Raw genomic sequence first — 18,874 nt, forward strand, 5'->3', positions numbered from 1 at the left:
CCACTTGTGAGGCTGAGACAAAAGGACTGCTCAAGTCCAAGAGGTTAAGGTTGCTGTGAGCTATGACACCATGGCACTCTACCCAGGGTGACAGAGTGAGACTCTGTCTCAAAAAAAAAAAAAAAAAAAATTACAGTAGGGAATTAAAGTCACCTATGACTTTCAATTTAAACGTGCTCTACTACCATTAGCCATGGAGTCTACAGTTTGTATACATGTATCAAAGTATCACACAGTACCACAAAAATCAGTAAAACTATGATGTATCCATTAAAAAATATATATACAAATAAATAAAAATAAAACATCCAGGAGTCTAGAAGGAGCCCTGAAGCTCAGAGTAAAACTTGGCCTTGTGTTCCCAAAGCAACCTAACTCTATCTTCCTTCCCATCAAGACAAGATAGGGTGTAGTAAAACAATAGTAAAATGACACCGCCCCTCTAAAAAAAAAATCTGTGGCTTATAGCAGCAGTCCTCAAACTACAGCCCGCGGGCCACAACCCAGCCTGGGCCTGCTAAACAACAATGACAACTGAAAGAAAAAAATACCCGGGCATTGTGGCGGGCCCCTGTAGTCCCAACTACTTGGGAGGCTGAGGCAAGAGAATCACTTAAGCCCAAGAGTTTGAGGCTGCTGTGAGCTGTGACACCACAGCACTCAACCGAGGGCGACACAGTGAGCCTCTCTCTCAAAAAGAAAAAAATTCTCATCACCACCTCCCAGATCAATTATCACCTATTTTTCTGATCATCTTTATAGTAAAGTTCCTCAAAGTAATTGTTTATACTGTCTGCCTTTTCTCTTTCCATTTTCTCTTAAAATCACTCCAATCAAGCCTTTGCCTCAACTAGTACATTAAAACTGCTCAATAAGGTCTCTACAGACTAACTCCAAGGCTAGCCTTTATAGTATTACCATATTTTCCCATGTAAAAGGTACTCTACAAGGCAAACCCAGTCTTGTGGCTTTAAATAACCCCATGTACATACAACAATTTTTTATTTATTTATTTATTTTTTTGTAAAGTCTCACTCTGGTGCCCAGGTTAGAGAGACACAGCCTCAGCCTACCTCACAGCAATCTCAAACTCCTGGGCTCAAGCAATCCTCCTGCCTCAGCCTCCTGAGTAGCTGGTACTACAGGCACCTGCCACAGCGCCCAAATAGTTTTTCTACTTTTAGTAGAGATAGGATTGGAGTCTTGCTCTTGCTTAGGTTGGTCTCTAACTCCTGACCTCAAGTGATCCTCCTGCCTTGGCCTACCAGGATGCTAGGATTATAGGTGTGAGCCATTGTACCTGGCTGCAACTCCCATATTTATAACCAAAATCTGGATCTCTCTCCTGAATATCCAATTATGTACACAACTGGCTAATCAACATCTCTACTTGGATGTCCAATAGATATCTCAACCCTACTATCTATGGTAGGCAAAACAGCACCCTCCCCACCAAAGATATCCATATCCTTAATCCCTGAAACCTGTGAATATATTCTATTACATGGTAAAAGGGACTCTGCATGTGTAATTAAGCTCATAGACCCTCAAATAGATAAATTATCCTGGATTTTTTTCAAGTAGACCCAATCTAATTATAAGTACCTTTGAAAGAAGAGAACATTCTCTGATTAAAAGCCAAAGAGAAGCAACAGAGAAATTCCAACATGCCATTGCTAATTCTGCGATGGAGGGGGTCGGGTTATGGACCTGAGAGAGGCTCTAAGACAGGGGTCCTCAAACTTTTTAAATAGGGTGCCAGTTCACCCTCCCTCAGACCATTGGAGGGCCGACTACAGTTAAAAAAAAAAAAAAATACTATGAACAAATTCCTATGCACACTGCACATACCTTATTTTGAAGTAAAAAAACAAAATGGGAAGAAATACAATCACACCGCCGCATGTGGCCCGCGGGCCGTAGTTTGAGGACCCCTGCTCTAGGTGATAAGGGCGAGCCCCTAGCTAACAGGCAGTAAGGAAATGGGCATCTCAGTCCTACAACCACAAGAAACCAAACTCTGCTGATAGATGGGCGGGGCAGAGTGCTGGTGTTTCACTAGGCAACTTGGACACACACACACACACACCCCCGTTTTGCAGAATGCTGCTGTCTACGGACTCTAAAATGTACTTCTTTTAAAGAAGCCCATGGAGCACTGATGAACGAGAACATGAATCATGTATTATGGCATTCAAATCCTAGCACTCTGGGAGAGCATCAAAGACCAATGTTTTTTTTTTTTGTAGAGACAGAGTCTCACTTTATGGCCCTCGGTAGAGTGCCGTGGCCTCACACAGCTTACAGCAACCTCCAACTCCTGGGCCCAAGCGATTCTCCTGCCTCAGCCTCCCGAGTAGCTGGGACTACAGGCGCCCGCCACAATGCCCGGCTATTTTTTGGTTGCAGTTTGGCCGGGGCCGTGTTTGAACCCGCCACCCTCGGTATATGGGGCCAGCGCCCTACCGACTGAGCCACAGGCACCGCCCTCAAAGACCAATGTTTTAAAGACCCTGGCCTACCATCAATATGCAGTCAAGATTTGAGTTTGAATAACCTCATCAAGACTTAGATCTTCTTCAAAAGCTTCAAGCCTCGTCTTTCCAACTTGGGCCCTGCAGAATGGCTCCCGCAAAGAAGGATGGTGAGAAGAAGAAGGGCCGGTCTGCCCTCAAAAAGGTGGTGACTCGAGAATACACTACCAATATTCACAAGCGCATCCAAGGAGTGGGCTTCAAGAAGTGAAGTGACCCTCGGGCACTCAAAGAGATTCGGAAATTTGCCATGAAAGAGATAGGAACTCCAGATGTGCACACTGATACCAGGCTTAACAAAGCTGTCTGGGCCAAAGACATAAAGAATGTCCCATACTGTATCCATGTGTGGTTATCCAAAAAAACACAATGAAGATGAAGATTCACCAAACAAGCCTATACTTTGGTTACCTATGTACCTTTTACCACTTTCAAAAATTTACAGTCAGTCAACATGGACGAGAACTAACTGGTGATTGTCAGACACATCAAATAAAATTATAAAATCACCCACACAAAAACACTTCAAGTCTCATCTGCACTAGAGCTCTCCATTGAACCCCTTCACAAAAGTGAAAGTTTAAATGGACCAACATCCATTAATACATTCCATTTCATAACCCTTCCTTTGTTACAAACTCTTCAATTTCCTTGACCACTAGCATCTTTCATATTGCTTACATTCCTTTAGATTAGAGCCAAAGAAACAGTGCTTTCCAAAACATATACACTCTGTGGCCATCAGTTTTCATTGGTAGAGAAGCCTAAGTTTGGCATGATAAACTTAGAATTAGGTCTTCTGCTACATCCTATAAAAAGCTGAATTAATGGGCGGCACCTGTGGCTCAAGAACTAGGGTGCCGACCCCATATACCGGAGGTGGTGGGTTTGAATCCGGCCCTGGCCAAAAACTGGGGGGGTGGAAGGGAGCTGAATTAACAATAAGAAAATGAGGATAGGCTCAGCGCTTGTAGCTCAGCAGCTAGGGCGCCAGCCACATACACCAGGGCTGGCGGGTTTGAACTCAACCCAGGCCTACCAAACAGCAACAACAACAAAAATAGCCAGGGGTTGTGGCGGGCATCTGTAGTCCCAGCTAGTTTGGGAGGCTAAAGCAAAAGAATCACTTAAGCCCAAGAGTTAGAGGTTGCTGTGAGATGTGACACCACAGCACTTTACCGAGGATGACATAATGAGACTTTGTCTCAAAAAAAAAAAAGAAAATGGGGATGAAGTCATAAAAATATTTGAGCTTAGATTATATTCTCAGAAACTAAGTGGTGTAGAGAAAAGAGCCCTCAACCTAAAATGTGATGGTTCTTATTCTATGTGTCTTGTTAGGTGACTTACTAGGTGATGACTAGCGAAGTCACTTAAACTCTCTGAACCTTATAAAGGGAATCTGATATTTTCTCTGCCTACCTCACAGCGTTGTTGTGAGGATCGAATGAAACATTGTACATAAAAGAGACTTCATTATAAAATGTTTAATATAGACACAGGATTCTTAGTTGCAAGTCATTCTCTGAGCTCTTGGGCCTGGGAGGCAGATGATTTAAGCAGACTGAAAGCATGTACCAGGCCAAACATGAATACATGGCAAGAAGGCTATTTTAATTTTTTTCTCTAAGCAGAAAAAAAAAAAGAAAGGTGGGGGGGGGGCTAATTCTAAGAAACAGCAAGCCTGTAAGTTTCTCTAAAATTATCAATTAGCATTGATAATGCTCTAGAGACCAGTTAGGGTTATAACATACTAAGGGTTTGCAAAACTGGTTTAGTAAGTTGTAACAAGTATTCTTTTTTAAATAAAAGAACATTGAGCAGAATGTTTCACAATGATGGACAGTAAATATGGTTTTTGTATGTAGAAATTCTGTGTGCTTGGTCATTAAACAAAATGCATTTTTCCCTGTGAAAAAAAGATAAACATTTTTTAAAAAGACTCTGCCAATGGGCGGCGCCTGTGGCTCAGTGAGTAGGGCGCCGGCCCCATATGCCGAGGGTGGCGGGTTCAAACCCGCCCCGGCCAAACTGTAACAAAAAAATAGCCGGGCGTCGTGGCGGGTGCCTGTAGTCCCAGCTACTCAGGAGGCTGAGGCAAGAGAATCGCGTAAGCCTGAGAGTTAGAGGTTGCTGTGAGCCGTGTGAGGCCACGGCACTCTACCCGAGGGCGGTACAGTGAGACTCTGTCTCTACAAAAAAAAAAAAAAAAAAAGACTCTGCCAATAACACAAATGGGGTAGAAGAAGCAGATTCTTTCAGATAAGAACCCAGATCATTCAACACCTTGGCCTTGAGAGATTTGGAGTAGAAGAAACAACTGAGTCCACTCACACTTCTGACCCATAGAACAGTGACTAACAAGTTTATATTATTTTGAATTGCTAAATTTGTGGTAAATCGTTTCTAAAGCAATAGAAAACAAATACCATACCCAAAACTAAATTCCTCACCTTCCCCTCAACCTACCATGTCCAAAATCTTTCCCATTTGTTTCCAGCAACTCCATTCCTTTTAGTTATCTAGACCCAAACCTTTGGAATCCTCTTTCTCTTAAACCTCTAACTTATCTATTTGAAAGTCAAATAGGCCTGGAACAGTGGTCTACATCTGTAGTCCTAGCTACTAGGGAGGCTTGCTTAATAAGCTCAAGAGTTCAAATAAGCATGGACAAAAAAGCTAGACCCAATTTAAAAAAAAAAAAAGTCAAATAGGCTCTACTTTTACATTTGTTCAGAATCTCATCACCTCCACTGCCACCAACATCTTTCTTTGGATTACTGTTGTAACTTCCTAATGGCCTCTCTGCTTACAATTCTGACTCTCCACGGTCTATCTGCAGCAAAGCAGTCAAAGGTCCTTTTAAAATTCAAGTCGCACCATGTTACATTTCAGTTCAAATCCTCTACAAGCTCACTTTAAATTCTGACTAAAAGACGGAGTTCTTACACTGTCTCACTCCTCACCCTGGCCTCAGTGCCTAATGTGCTCCTCACTTGCTTACTGTCTCAGCCACCTATTCTTGCTTCCATTTGTTTTCATGTCAACCACAAGATACTAAACCCAATGATATTTAGCATTTATTAAGTAATACTTACTATGAACCAGGAATCATTCTAATTGCTTTACATGTATTATCTCATTCAATTTCACAAATTATTTCCCCCACTTTACAGATAATGAAACTGAGTTACAGAGAAGTCAATCAACCTAAAAGCTCAATCAGCAAGAGATAAAGCCAGAATTAAAAAATCACAGGTGAATAAAGTCCAACCCTTAGCCCATCTTAGTGTCATGATGCCGCCCATTTGTTATCCTTAACAATCTTTAGAGACAAGTACAGAATAAACAGAAGATAGGAAAAAGAACTTCGAAGTGCGGCTGGGCACCTGTAGCTCAAGCGGCTGAGGTGCCAGCCACATACACCACAGCTGGTGAGTTCGAATCCAGCCCGGTCTGCCAAACAAGACAATTACAACCAAAAAATAGCCAGGCACTGTGGCGGGTGCCCCCCAGCTACTTGGGAGGCTGAGGCAAGAGAATTGCTTAAGCCCAGGAATTGGAAGTTGCTGTCAGCTGTGATGCCACAGCACTCTACCCAGGGCGCCAGCTTGAGGCTCTGTCAAAAGAAAGAAAGAAAAAGAACTAAGAAGTGGGAATCCTAGCTACTTGATGTAATGTTAGAAAGGTGGGAAAAGTTAGCGAAAACCAGGACACTAGATTATTACCTACCTATTACCTACCTAGAGGTAAGTTTCAGCATATAACTAGTTATAATATAAAACAAAACATGATACTAAAACTTACTTTTTCTGTAGTAACAGTCAAGGATGGAACCAATGCAGGGGACGGTTCTGGTTGCTTCTTGTGTTTTTGTTTGTGTTTGTCCTTTTCCTTATATTTCTAAAAATGAATAAAAGTAAAATCCAATTTTAAACTGAACACATATATATGTAAATTATTTTATAACTATTTAGTAATTAAAAATTTTAATATTTCTGTAAAAAAGTTAACTTTAAAAATTACTTCCTCTCATGATAATTATTTTTTACATAAACAATACTTAACAATCTTTAGAGACAAGTATAGAATAAACAGAAGGTTTTAAATAAGTAATATTAGTGTTTTTTTAAATAGCTTAAACTCCCTTATCCTTGACCAATCTAAATAACACCAATAAACAACTGAAGTTCCTAATTATTTGCTACATTTTTATACCAAAATCTACACATTTTCTTGTTTAAAACACCAAATACTTTTTCAAGTACCACTTTCCAGTCCCCACATGCTCTGCTCATATAAATAGCACTACAAGTTTACATAGCACTTTATACTTAACAGTATCAAACTTTTCCAACACTATGTACTGAATTCTATGGCCCAGAAACGCAAGATAAGGGCACAGAAATGCAGGCAAAAAATTCTTTCCTAGGTTTATCCAGAAAGTGGATAAATTAGTTACCTCTAACAAAAAAAAAAAAATCAGATACAGTTGGAGTGTTATATGAAGTGCTAAAACAGACAGGAATTTGATTAAATAAAAAACTACATATTGGAAGCCCAACTTTATTTAATGTCAATGAATTTTTACCAAAATGTTCTCAATTTTGTGAATAAGGAGACTGAGAAATAATATTGCCAAGCAGTGCCAGTAGCTCAATGGGTTGGGCGCCAGCCACATACACCCAGGCCGTGTAAAACAACAATGACAACTGCAACAACAACAATGACAACTGCAACAAAAAATAGTCGGGTGCCTGTAGTCCCAGCTACTTGGGAGACAGAGGCAAGAGAATCACTTAAGCCCAAGAGTTTGAGGTTGCTATAAGCTGTGATGCCACAGCACTCTACCCAGGGCAACAGCTTGAGACTCTGTCTCAAAAAAAAAAAAAAAAAAAAATAGGTGGCACCCATTGCTCACTGGTTACAGCGCCAGCCACATACACCAGAGCTGGCGGGTTTAAGTCTGGCTGGGGCCTCTAAACAACAACAACAATTAAAAAAAAAAAAAAATAGGGCATTGTAGCAGGCGCCTGTAGTCCTAGCTACTTGGGCGGCTGAGGTAAGAGAATCACTTGAGCCCCAGAGTTTGAGGTTGCTGTGAGCTGTGATGCCACAGCGCTCTACCAAGGGGACATAGTGAGATTCTGTCTCAGAAACAAAAAAAAATAATAAAAGAAATAAATAAATAATATTGGGAGTGAAATTTACTACTATTCTAAAAATCTGTTGAATTTCTTTTCTTTCTCATGGTACTTAAAATTAACCACACAGAGAACTTAATTTGTTCTAGGCATGAAAGATTAACATTACTATCACTGCTCTAAAAGAGATTATATGCCAGCAGAACAAAATATATAAAAATTAAGGGTATGTGTTCTCATAAAATGCCCCCAAATACTGCCACTTTTTATATCTAATTCATCATTTTACTTGTTTATGACTATTTTTGCAACATAAAATGTAAACTACCACAATACTTTTTATTTGGAGACAGGATCTCTCTATATTGCCCTCAGCAGAGTGTGGTGACATCACAACTCACAGCAACCTCAAACTCTTGGGCTGAAGTGATTGATTCTCTTGCCTCAGCCTCCCAAGTAGCTGGGACTACAGACACCTGCCACAACACCCAGCTATTTTTGGTTGTAGGTGTCATTGTCTGGCAGACCCAGGCTGGGTTTAAACCCACCACCCCCGGTGTATGTGGCCAGCGCCCTAACCACTGAGTTACAGGCACCAAGCCACTACCAAAATACCTTTTATGCAGACTTTTTTTCCTTTTCTTTACCCTAAAGTTATTTTAATAGTGAATGATAATAATAATGACTCCCAAGAAATCATGCTTCTGTTCTTTGCAAGGGGGTATCACTGTTCTTCCCATCATAAGACATCGTATTCTCCACTCCCTAGAACCTTGGTTAACCTTGTGACTTGCTTTAATTAACAGGATGTGGCAGAAGTCATGATGTATAGGTTCAGGAGCTTAGAGCTTTAAGTCTTCATGGCCTCCATCTTTGCCATGCTGGATCTCAGCCACTATGTAAAGAATCATTCCACTCTCCTGATAGAGAGGCTAAGTGAAGAAAGCAACATTATAAAGAATGAGGCCACAGAGGAAAAGAACTGAAGCACATCTCTGTAATGAACCTAAATTTTAAAGTAGGTTTATTTCTAGAATGACCGAACTATTTTCCACACAAACAAGATAAAAAGAATTATACAGGCTTGGTGCCTGTGGCTCAAGCAGCTAAGGCACCAGCCACATACACCTGAGCTGGCGGGTTCGAATCTAGCTCGGGCCCACCAAACAACAATATCAGGTGCAACCAAAAAATAGCCGGGCGTTGTGGCAGGCGCCTGTAGTTCCAGCTTCTTGGGAGGCGGAGGCAGGAGAATCGTTTGAGCCCAGGAATTGGAGGTCGCTGTGAGCTGTGATGCCACAGCACTCTACCCAGGGCGACAACTTGGGGTTTAGTCTCAAAAAAAAAAAAAAAAAAAGAAGAAGAAGAATTATACAGGAATTTTTTTTTTTTTTTTTTGTAGAGACAGAGTCTCACTGTACCGCCCTCGGGTAGAGTGCCGTGGCGTCACACGGCTCACAGCAACCTCTAACTCTTGGGCTTACGCGATTCTCTTGCCTCAGCCTCCCGAGCAGCTGGGACTACAGGCGCCCGCCACAACGCCCGGCTATTTTTTTGTTGCAGTTTGGCCGGGGCTGGGCCTGAACCCGCCACCCTCGGCATATGGGGCCGACGCCCTACTCACTGAGCCACAGGCGCCGCCCTATACAGGAATTTTTTAATCTAAGTTTAGAGTAAGACAAACAACCAAGGGACGGGTCCAATGTTTTCAGTGTTCAAACTAGGACAGGGAGCCAGACATGCTGGTACACCTTCTAAGTCTCATATGTCCAGAGGTTGAAGCAGGAGAATCTCTTGAACCCAGAGTTCAAGGAGGCAGTGACTAGCTATATAACAAACTACCACACTCCAGTATGGGTGACAGAGTGAGATCCTGTCTCCTTACAAAAAAATATACTGAATTTTAAAAGTTATTATAAGAGCAGTGAAGATACTATTTGTAAGTTTACGTCTTCAAGCCCAGAGTAATTCAGCATTCTGAAGAGCACATATATTACCAGTGAACCACTGACGGAAATATTTGGGGCAAATTAAAAAGGGAATTGTAAGAACAATGCAATATTGAGTATGAGGTTATCTCTCAGAAAAATTCTAAATTATTAACAAAGATTTGCTAACATACAGGAAAGAATTTCATTGCCAAGAAGAGTTCATCAGGAAACACAATATTAAAAATTAATAATTAGACATAATGTAAGAAACATAAAGGACATATGAGTTACTTTAAGATGACTCAATTCTTTATGTTGGAGTTGAGTAAATTTTTAGTAAGGGAAGCAAACTTATTGCATTACAAATATAAAGCTAACCAATTTCAACTGAAATACATGCATCTTACAATGCTCACAAAGATGATTTCAAATAACATCACAGATTTCACCAACGTAAAAAACAAATGAATATAATCTAGGAAAGGGCAGTGCCTGTGGCTCAAAGGAGTAAGGCGCCAGCCCCATATGCTGGAGCTGGCGGGTTCAAACCCAGCCCTGGCCAAAAACTGCCAAAAAAAAAAAAAAAAATCCAGTAAAAACAACAAACCAGGCTCAGCGCCCGTAGCACAATGGTTACAGCACCAGCCACATGCACCAAGGGTGGGGGTTCGAATCCAGCCCAGGCCAACTAAACAACGACAACTACAAAAAAAAAAAAAAATAGCTGGGCGTTGTGTCGGGTACCAGTAGTCCCACCTACTTTGGGAGGCTGAGGCAAGAGAATCGCTTAAGGCCAAGAATTTGAGGTTGCTGTGGGCTATGAACACCATGGCACTCTACTGAGGGCCACATAGTGAGAAAAAAAAAAAAAAAAAGAACCAAACAGCAACCAAAATGGGGGGTGAGGGCTGATATTAGGCATTAAACAAAAACTGGCAGGCAAAGAGTGAAATACACAGAAGAAGTAGAAAAGGGTAGAAATAGAAATTGCCTTAGGCTGAGCTATAAGATTCAGCTCTTAAATCCTGCCTCCAATTTCCTAAAATTCTGAGAATAAAACCAAAACTCCCAAATCGAAAGAAAAACAATCTCATCGTTTTGTTTTCCTGCCTACTTAACTTTTTCTTTTTGTACCTTAACAGTTGTGATAGTTTCAAGGGAGAAACAGTAAAAAGTGAAACTGGGGCAGAGGAGAAATACAGAGATACTGACTCCTTGGAGGGAAGGGTCAAGACTAAGAATGAACTATATAAAACCCGAAGGCATGGTCTTGAGAATAAGATATACACTTGGCATGGCAGTGGGCACCTGCAGTCCCAGCTACTTGGGAAAGTAAGGCAAGAGGATCACTTGAACCCAAGAGCTTGAGGTTGCTATGAGCTAAGACGCCATGGCTATCTACCAAGTGAGACCCTGTCTCAAGAAAAAGAAAAACAGACTTAAGATACACTTCCACAGCTGGGATTTAGACCTTAACAAAAAATTTCTTGCCTGGGGTTCTACCAAAACCTGCATACTGACCTAAACTGATCTTTTAAACTACACCTTATCTGTTTACATGGGCTTAAGAAATATGCCAAATAACCCTTAAAACATAATCTCAAAAATAAGAAAAATTTCAAGAAATTGCCTAAATTATAGTGGAGTAAATTTCTAAAATGAGCCTCCTAAGCATGACCAAGTTGAAAAAGGTTGCATGACAAAGACACTACAGCCAGTCCCACCCCCCCCAAAAACCAAACAGCAGATATTCATAAGACAGCCAAAAATCACAACCCAGAAGCAAATGCAACTCAAATTGAAGACATTTCTCAAAACTGCCCCATGCAGAATAAAACATGAATTCAAAGAACAAAATACTCGAAAAAAGGGAAAAAGGGAGACTGAAGAGCCAAAGTTATATTGAAGTGAAACAGTATCCTTACAAAATTAGTAAACAAAACAGAAAAGATACACATTGTTGAAAATAAAAATAATGCTACAAGAAAGGCCTGAAATAATCACAGTAATGCACATTTTAAAAACAGGTAGAAAAGAAACAAAGACAACTTGTGTTCCTTAAATAGAAAATTTAATCAATGGAGAGCAGAAAATATTCAAACATAAAAGTTCACAAAAAGAAAACTGAAAAAAACATATTCTGAACAATTCCATTAATAAAATATGTAACACTAAGATTTAATGAGGTTAAATCTATTGGAATTCAAGGGAAAGAAAATGTGTGTCCTTAGTCATCTCCACACCAATATCCCAGGCCTTTTGTTTAAGTTCTTAAGAGCAAGTTAAGGGTAACCCAATGTTGTCATACATAGGCAAGACACAGTTCAAAACTTAAGATGAGACCTGGCAGGGCATTGTTGTTTCTCTAGCGGTTCTCTTGGCTTTTGCAATCATGCCTATAAGCCTAGCACTCTGGGAGGCTGAGGAGGGAGGATCACTTGAGCTCAGGAGAACTGAAGACCAGCCTGAGCAGAAGCAAGACCCCCGTTTCTGCTAAAAACAGAAAAATCAGCGAGGCATTGTAGCAGGAACCTGTAAGTCCCAGCTCTTTGAGAGGGTGAGGAAGAAGCATCACCGGAACCCAGGGGTCTGAGGTTCCTGTGAGCTAGGCTGAGGCCACAGCACTCTAGCCTGGGGCAACATAATGACACTCAGCCTGGCAAAAAGACTGGTAGTGACCATCTAACAAATTTAAATACAGAAGAAAAACTACACAGCTCTTAATGACATTTATAGAAGAGAATGTTACATACCTAAAAAATGTAACCTAAATATCTATGAAAACAACAAAATCACAGGAAAAGAGAGAAGAGCTTTACTGATGCTACGGGCCTTTTCACAGCAGGAGCTCAATACAGAATTTGAAGCATGTAAGTAAAACATAATAGTGACCAAATAGTAATTACACATAAATTAATTCCTTATAGATAAAATCCCTGATTTGCTTCAGAAAAAATAAAATCACGTCCTCATAAAATTGTTTCTATTTCCCAAACCAAAGGTGAACTTGGATGAGTCTAAGGCAGAGGTCCTCAAACTTTTTAAACAGGGGGCCAGTTCACTGTCCCTCACACCATTGGAAGGCCAGACTGTAGTTTAAAAAAAAAACTATGAACAAATTCCTATGCACACTGCACATATCTTATTTTGAAATAAAAAAACAGGAACAAATACAATCGCACTGCCTCATGTGGCCCGTGGGCCATAGTTTGAGGACCCCTGGCTAAAGCAATTAAGACAGATCCCTTCTCTTTAATCCTTGACAGTTTTAGGCTTGGAATAGGTTTAGATTGGGATAATAAAATAGAAAGTGCAACTTTCTAGAAGACTGCTGGGAATGTTCTCCTTGCTCTTACAAGAGCCTTACTCCCTTCCTGACTTTAGATGCTCAAGTGTTAGGCCCTGACCCTTGGACCAAGTGCAGTGCCCTGGCAACCATGATTGCAAAAGCCAAGAAAACTGCTAGAGAAACAACAATACCCTGCCACTGTAGAATTGGCTGTTGTTAAATAAAACAATTTTATAAAAGTGCAGCCTCTTAACTTAGCAAAATAATAAATTTCAATTGTTTTTACCACTTGCACTTGGATATTCCACCACATACCCTTAAAAGCATCCAAACTAGAAAAATAGACTTACCTTTATAATATCTTGTTTTTCTAAATTATATTATTAAATTTAAAGGTATCTTTAAGGAAATAATATCTTTTATGGTAAAGAAATTTAATTTGAAGTCCACTAATACACATGTATTACCTATTTTACTTCCATTTTTTCCCCTCAATATAATCAAGTAACCCAGTCTTTAATATTTAAAACATTAACAGCGTTAGTTCATTTTAACAAAAACTTTCATCTATGCATAGAATAAGGTCTGGTGTAGTAACTTAGTAGTAATAATGACTATTTCTGAATGGTAAGATATGGACTGGGTTTTGTTGGCTTTTTTTTATCCCCCCAAGACGGCATCACTATGTCGCCCAATCTAGAGTGCTCTGGCCTCAGCCTAGCTCACAGCAATCTCAGTCATCTTACTGCCTCAGCTTCTCCAGTAGCTGGGGCTATGGGCACTTGCTACAATACCCAGCTAATTTTTCTATTTTTAGTAGAAACAGGGTCTAACTCTTGCTCAGGCTGGTCTCAAACTCCTAAGCTCAAGTGATCTTCATGCCTTGGCCTCCCAGGCATGCTAGGATTATAGGCATAAACCACCAAACCTAGGCCTTGGGTTTTTCTTTTTTCATTTTCATTTTTTAAATGCTCTGCCTTAATTCTCTAATAGCATATGGATTAACAAGAAGAATGAGCTAAAATGAAGCAGAGATGGCCAGCTATTCACAAATTCATTTCTTCTTAAATGGAATGTAACCAGACATGTCCCAACTTCCTCTGCAGTTAGATGTGGCCATTTCATTGGGTTCTAGCTAGTACAGTCTAAAGGAAAGATAAGTGCCACCTGTAAGTGTGGTCCTTAACAGCCCCAACTACTTAATGCCGACATTGTTTCCTTTTACAGAGATTAAAATAAAAGAACATGGCAGCCATAGCAGCAATATTTTTTAAAAGGCAAGGCTACAAGATGGAAGAAACCTAAGTCCCAGATTCACAGCTTGGAAGAAAGTAGCCTGTCAATCAAGAACACCTGTTTTAAACTTAGCTATAAATGAAAAATAAACATAAGGCACTCATAATTTGAGAATTATTTTGTGGTTAAGTCCTGTTATTCTGGACTATCTTTCCAAGGTTGCTTACATAGTGAATAAGCCTCAGAAGATAAAACAGTAAAGGGTGGCCATGTCTCCTATCCACTGTGAAAGATACAGGTACCTTAAGCTCAATCCTCCTCTCCTATAATGGAACAGGCAGCTTTAGCGGATATTATGTGGCCCTTTTTGTGTGGCTCTGTGGAAATTGGGTCTTGGGGAATGGCCCAAAAATACTGATACTCTGGCTATGGCTATTGCTGCTCCAAGTAACTAAACTATTTCTGACCAAGAAGTCTCCTGTCTCCTAATTAGTTACCTTACTAGCAGAGTAAAAGTATAGACCTCAGTGATATATATGAGTTCTTCTGTGATATGATGCACACACACACATGCACACACACAAACATGAAAGACAGTTATCTGTTGTGATGTTGAGGTGTTTTAGGCCTCAGAAAACAGATTATCTCCGTTTATTTCTATTTGTGATTCTTGGCTTATTATTCCCATAGCCCCTGTTACTGTTTAAGTGACTAAAATAATAAGCATACTAAGAATGTATTTTTAAAATTATTTGGCATTTTGTTCTCAGTTTCTTCAGAGTAATAAAGGTGAAAGATAGTATTTGTATGATACTTTAGACTGCAGGAAACAACAGCTCTCTCTCTGACCTTCTCCTGTCCTCCTCTTTCACTTGTTACTTTTTTCTCCCCTGAGAAAGGCTAGAGAAACTAAAAATAGACCCTCCTCTTGTCTTCTCCCACTTTTCTATCACAGAACTGAACATAAAGAAGTTCTCTGGGTGGTACCCATAGCTTAGTGGGTAGAGCGCTGGCCATATACACGGAGTCTGGTGGGTTCGAGCCTGGCCTTGTACTGCTAAACAATAATGACAACTGCAACAACAACAATAAAATACTCCTAGGTACTTTGGGAGGCTGAGGCAAGAGAATCACTTAAGCCCAATGGTCTGAGGTTACTGTGAGCTGTGATACTACAGCACTCTACCGAGGGTGACATAATGAAATTCTACCTCAAATTAAAAAACAAACAAACAAACAAAAAAAAAAAACCCTGAGAATGAAAGAGTTGCTTAAAATCAGGTAGCAAACAGAACCTGAGAACTTCAAGGAAAAGATCAGTGAAAGCTTAATGAGTACTAAAGAGAATGTTAACTAGAAAACTTATGGCCTTTCAAGAAGCTGCTATTGAGGACTTATAGGAAAATTAGAAAAATGTAAATGACAACTGGAGGAACTAGGGTCCTTGTTATGTATTATAGTGACTGAAATTTAGGAACAACGTTGCTTGTGTTAGCATGGAAAATAGAAAATGTGTTTAATGAACTGTATGATATAACTAAGGAAATTTCCAGATTGAAGGTACAATATAATTTCTTACTATTTATAGTAAAAAGGAGAAGTACAGAGATAAGATAAAGGGAAAAAAGAATCAAGACTTGATGGTTCTCTCCAGATAAGCAAATAATGCTAAAATTAAAGAATGGGTCCCAAAAAAAAGCAAGATCACTATCAGAAAACCATGACCTGAAGATTAAAACAAGGGCATAGCTGTAAAATCCATTGTTAAGACCTCAGAAAAGCATAGGTCAGTACCTCCAAGAACCAGAAACAATAGGGCTCTTAGAGATGTCAAGGTCCTGAAAAGACAATGAATGACGAAATACTTCAGAGAGGCAAATACTGAGTAGATACCACAGCTAAGTGTACTGTGTGGACTTGGGACCGGATCCTGGAACAGGAAAGAAAAACATTAAAGGTTCCCCCTTTGGTATAGATGATAGTAGTGGGTAAAATTTTAATATGATTTGTAGTATGTCTATAACATTATTATTGATTTTGATTACTTTAATCATGTAGGAATTTCTCTTTTATTAAAACTATACATAGAAGTACTTAGGCTAAAGGAGCATTATATTTGTAATTTACTGTAATGGTTCAGAGAGATTCTCTAAACAGAATGGGACATAGGAAACAGCAAAAGGCAAAGGAGAGTCGGACATGTTAACATAGTAAAATGTTCACATTCTACACATGGGTAAGTGGTAGTCAATAATTTGTAGTACTTTCACAATCTAGTTTTAAGTTTCAAATTATTGCAAAATCAAAAGTTAAGCCAGGTGCAGTGGCTTATACCTATAATCCTGGTTACTTGGGAGGCTGAGGTGCAAAGATCAAGCCTGGACAACACAGTAAGATTCTCATCTCTTAAATTTTTTTTAAATTAGCCAGGTGTGGTGGCATGTACCTCCAGCTACTTAGGAGGCTGAGACAGGAGGATTGCTTGAGCCCAGGAGTTTGAGGCTACCGTGAGCTATATGATCAAGCCACACTACATTAGAACCTGGGTAACAGAGTGAGAACCTGTCTCTAAATTCATTCATTAATTAAATTGATAGAATAAATAAATTACAACTGCTTCTAAAACTGTAACCAGCCTGACAAACAAATTTCAATTACCCTCATTTGTTTCTCATAATCATCTCCCTTAATTAAGTACTTAACCTTTTGAATTGTTTCTCAGAAATGATGAATTTTTTGCAAGACAAAAGAGCTAAGATTCCGACAGCCCCAGGGCAGACTTTCTGAGGCTAAGATTCTATCCTTCCCCCAAAGTGCGGTTGCCCTAGTAGACACACCAAGACCTGCCCCAAGGCACATGGCCCCTCCTTTAAAAGCCCTTGATCTTCCTTAGCTTCCTGAGCCAGCTTCCCTCATTCTCTTGACAAGATGTCCATAGTGTTAAAATATTCCATTCTTTCTTGGCAATCCTCCTTGTCTCAATAATTGGACCTGTGTGAAATAATCAATTGGACTTAGACTGAAGCCCTCTTGCAGTTTTGACAACTCTCATGAACTGGCCTCTGCTTAACTAAATAGTCTCATCTTACTTTTTAGCCTCACCAAACACAAACTTCAGCCATTCTAAACCATTGTTGCTGAAAAGCCCTGTATTCTCTGAACTCTTTACATAGGGAAAAGATGAAACCTTCAACATGCCTGCAAAATTCTAAAAGTATGGGGCGGCGCCTGTGGCTCAAGGAGTAGGGTGCTGGTCCCGTATGCCGAAGGTGGTGAGTTCAAACCTAGCCCCGGCCAAAAAAAAAAAAAAAAAATTCTAAAAGTAAAGAGGTGCCAGGTAACTCTATGCTAAAACTTTTTTTAAAGATAGGGAAAAGAGGCTCGGTGCCTGTAGCTCAAGTGGCTAAGACTCCAGCCACATACACCAGAGCTGGTGGGTTCGAATCCAGCCCGAGTCTGCCAAACAACGACAACTACAACCAAAAAATAGCCAGGCATTGTGGCAAGTGCCTGTAATCCTAGTACATAGGCAAGGCAAGAGAATTGCCTGAGGCAAGAGAATTGCCTAACCCCAAGAGTTGGAGGTTGCTATAAGCAGTGATGTCACAGCACTCCACCCAGGGCTACAGAGCTTGAGGCTCTGTCTCAAAAAAAAAAAGATATGGAAAAGGAATGACAATGTTTTGATTGAGAGTTATTCCTTTGAGGACCACAGAAGAAAGTAGTCCAGTTTTCTTCAGAGAACAGTAACTTTGTCAGTGAGGAAAATAAAATTCTATTTTACAATTATAACATGTATATATAGCAAGAAGTATATATATTTGACCTCTGCTCAGGGTTCCTTTAACAGACCTTTTAAACCTCTTGGAATTCCCTTTGTCATTCAAAACAAGACCCCACCTATTTGAATTTGTGCTAATAAGGTGACTCTCAGAAGATGCGGACTAGTCTCTGGAGGAAACAATCCTGATATTAGAGGGTTGGAACTTTAACCCCTAGACCTAGAGAGGAGATGTGCTGGAGACTGAACTGAATCAGTAATGCCCAATGTCTGTTATAGTAAGTTATTTAATCTAAGGAGAAGGTTGTAAGAACCCTTGATTTATAGCTGGTTGGTCAGAAATACAGGTGACAATCTGAGACTTGCAATTAACCTCAGAAGCAGAGGCAGTCTTTTACGATCTGCCTGTACTAACTTTGGGCAGTGTCAGAACAGAACTACAGGACACCCAGCTGGTGTACACAGAAAATTGAAGACTTGTTTGAAGGGGAAAGAACCCTACATATTTGTTGTCAAAAATATGAGTAAACAAGTTTGTTTTCCTTTTAGTAATGAACATTAACAGTATTAGAAGACATTCTTCTTGGATAGTAATTCACAAGCCAAACTGTCAATGATTAAATTAATTCCTGACAAAGCTTTAAATTTCAAATACATTCTTTGGTTCCTTTTGAAATACATACCAAATACTCCATTTTAGCAAAAACTATCCTTTATTCAAAGTTATATCTCACCATCAATTTTTCTTCTCTCCTTGCTTATACCATACAATTAATATTTAACCAGTGTTAATTTAGCTTGAGTCACACAGTAATTCTTTGTAAAGGAAAGCCTATGTATTTTTTAGATTTTCTTATAACTATGTAAAAGTTGTAAGTTAAAAATTATTTATCTCATTTTAAGTAATCGAGGTAGCAAAATATTTACTATTAAATAATTTATAACTTAATGATTTATTT

The 18,874-nt window shown here is 39.7% G+C and overlaps 1 protein-coding gene across 15 annotated transcripts in view; it reads right to left on the reverse strand.

The window, feature by feature from the left end:
- Window positions 1-18,874, reverse strand: part of MLLT10 (MLLT10 histone lysine methyltransferase DOT1L cofactor) — a 203,178-nt gene that overhangs the window by 87,668 nt on the left and 96,636 nt on the right. For all 15 annotated transcript variants that reach the window (XM_053572095.1, XM_053572094.1, XM_053572093.1 and 12 more), the window contains one exon: window positions 6,342-6,437. In XM_053572095.1, coding sequence (XP_053428070.1) covers window positions 6,342-6,437 — 96 coding nt within the window. Of the gene's footprint in view, window positions 1-6,341; window positions 6,438-18,874 lie in introns of those variants that run through there.

The sequence above is a fragment of the Nycticebus coucang genome, chromosome 20 (genome assembly GCF_027406575.1).
Source record: "Nycticebus coucang isolate mNycCou1 chromosome 20, mNycCou1.pri, whole genome shotgun sequence".
Lineage (NCBI taxonomy): Eukaryota > Metazoa > Chordata > Mammalia > Primates > Lorisidae > Nycticebus > Nycticebus coucang.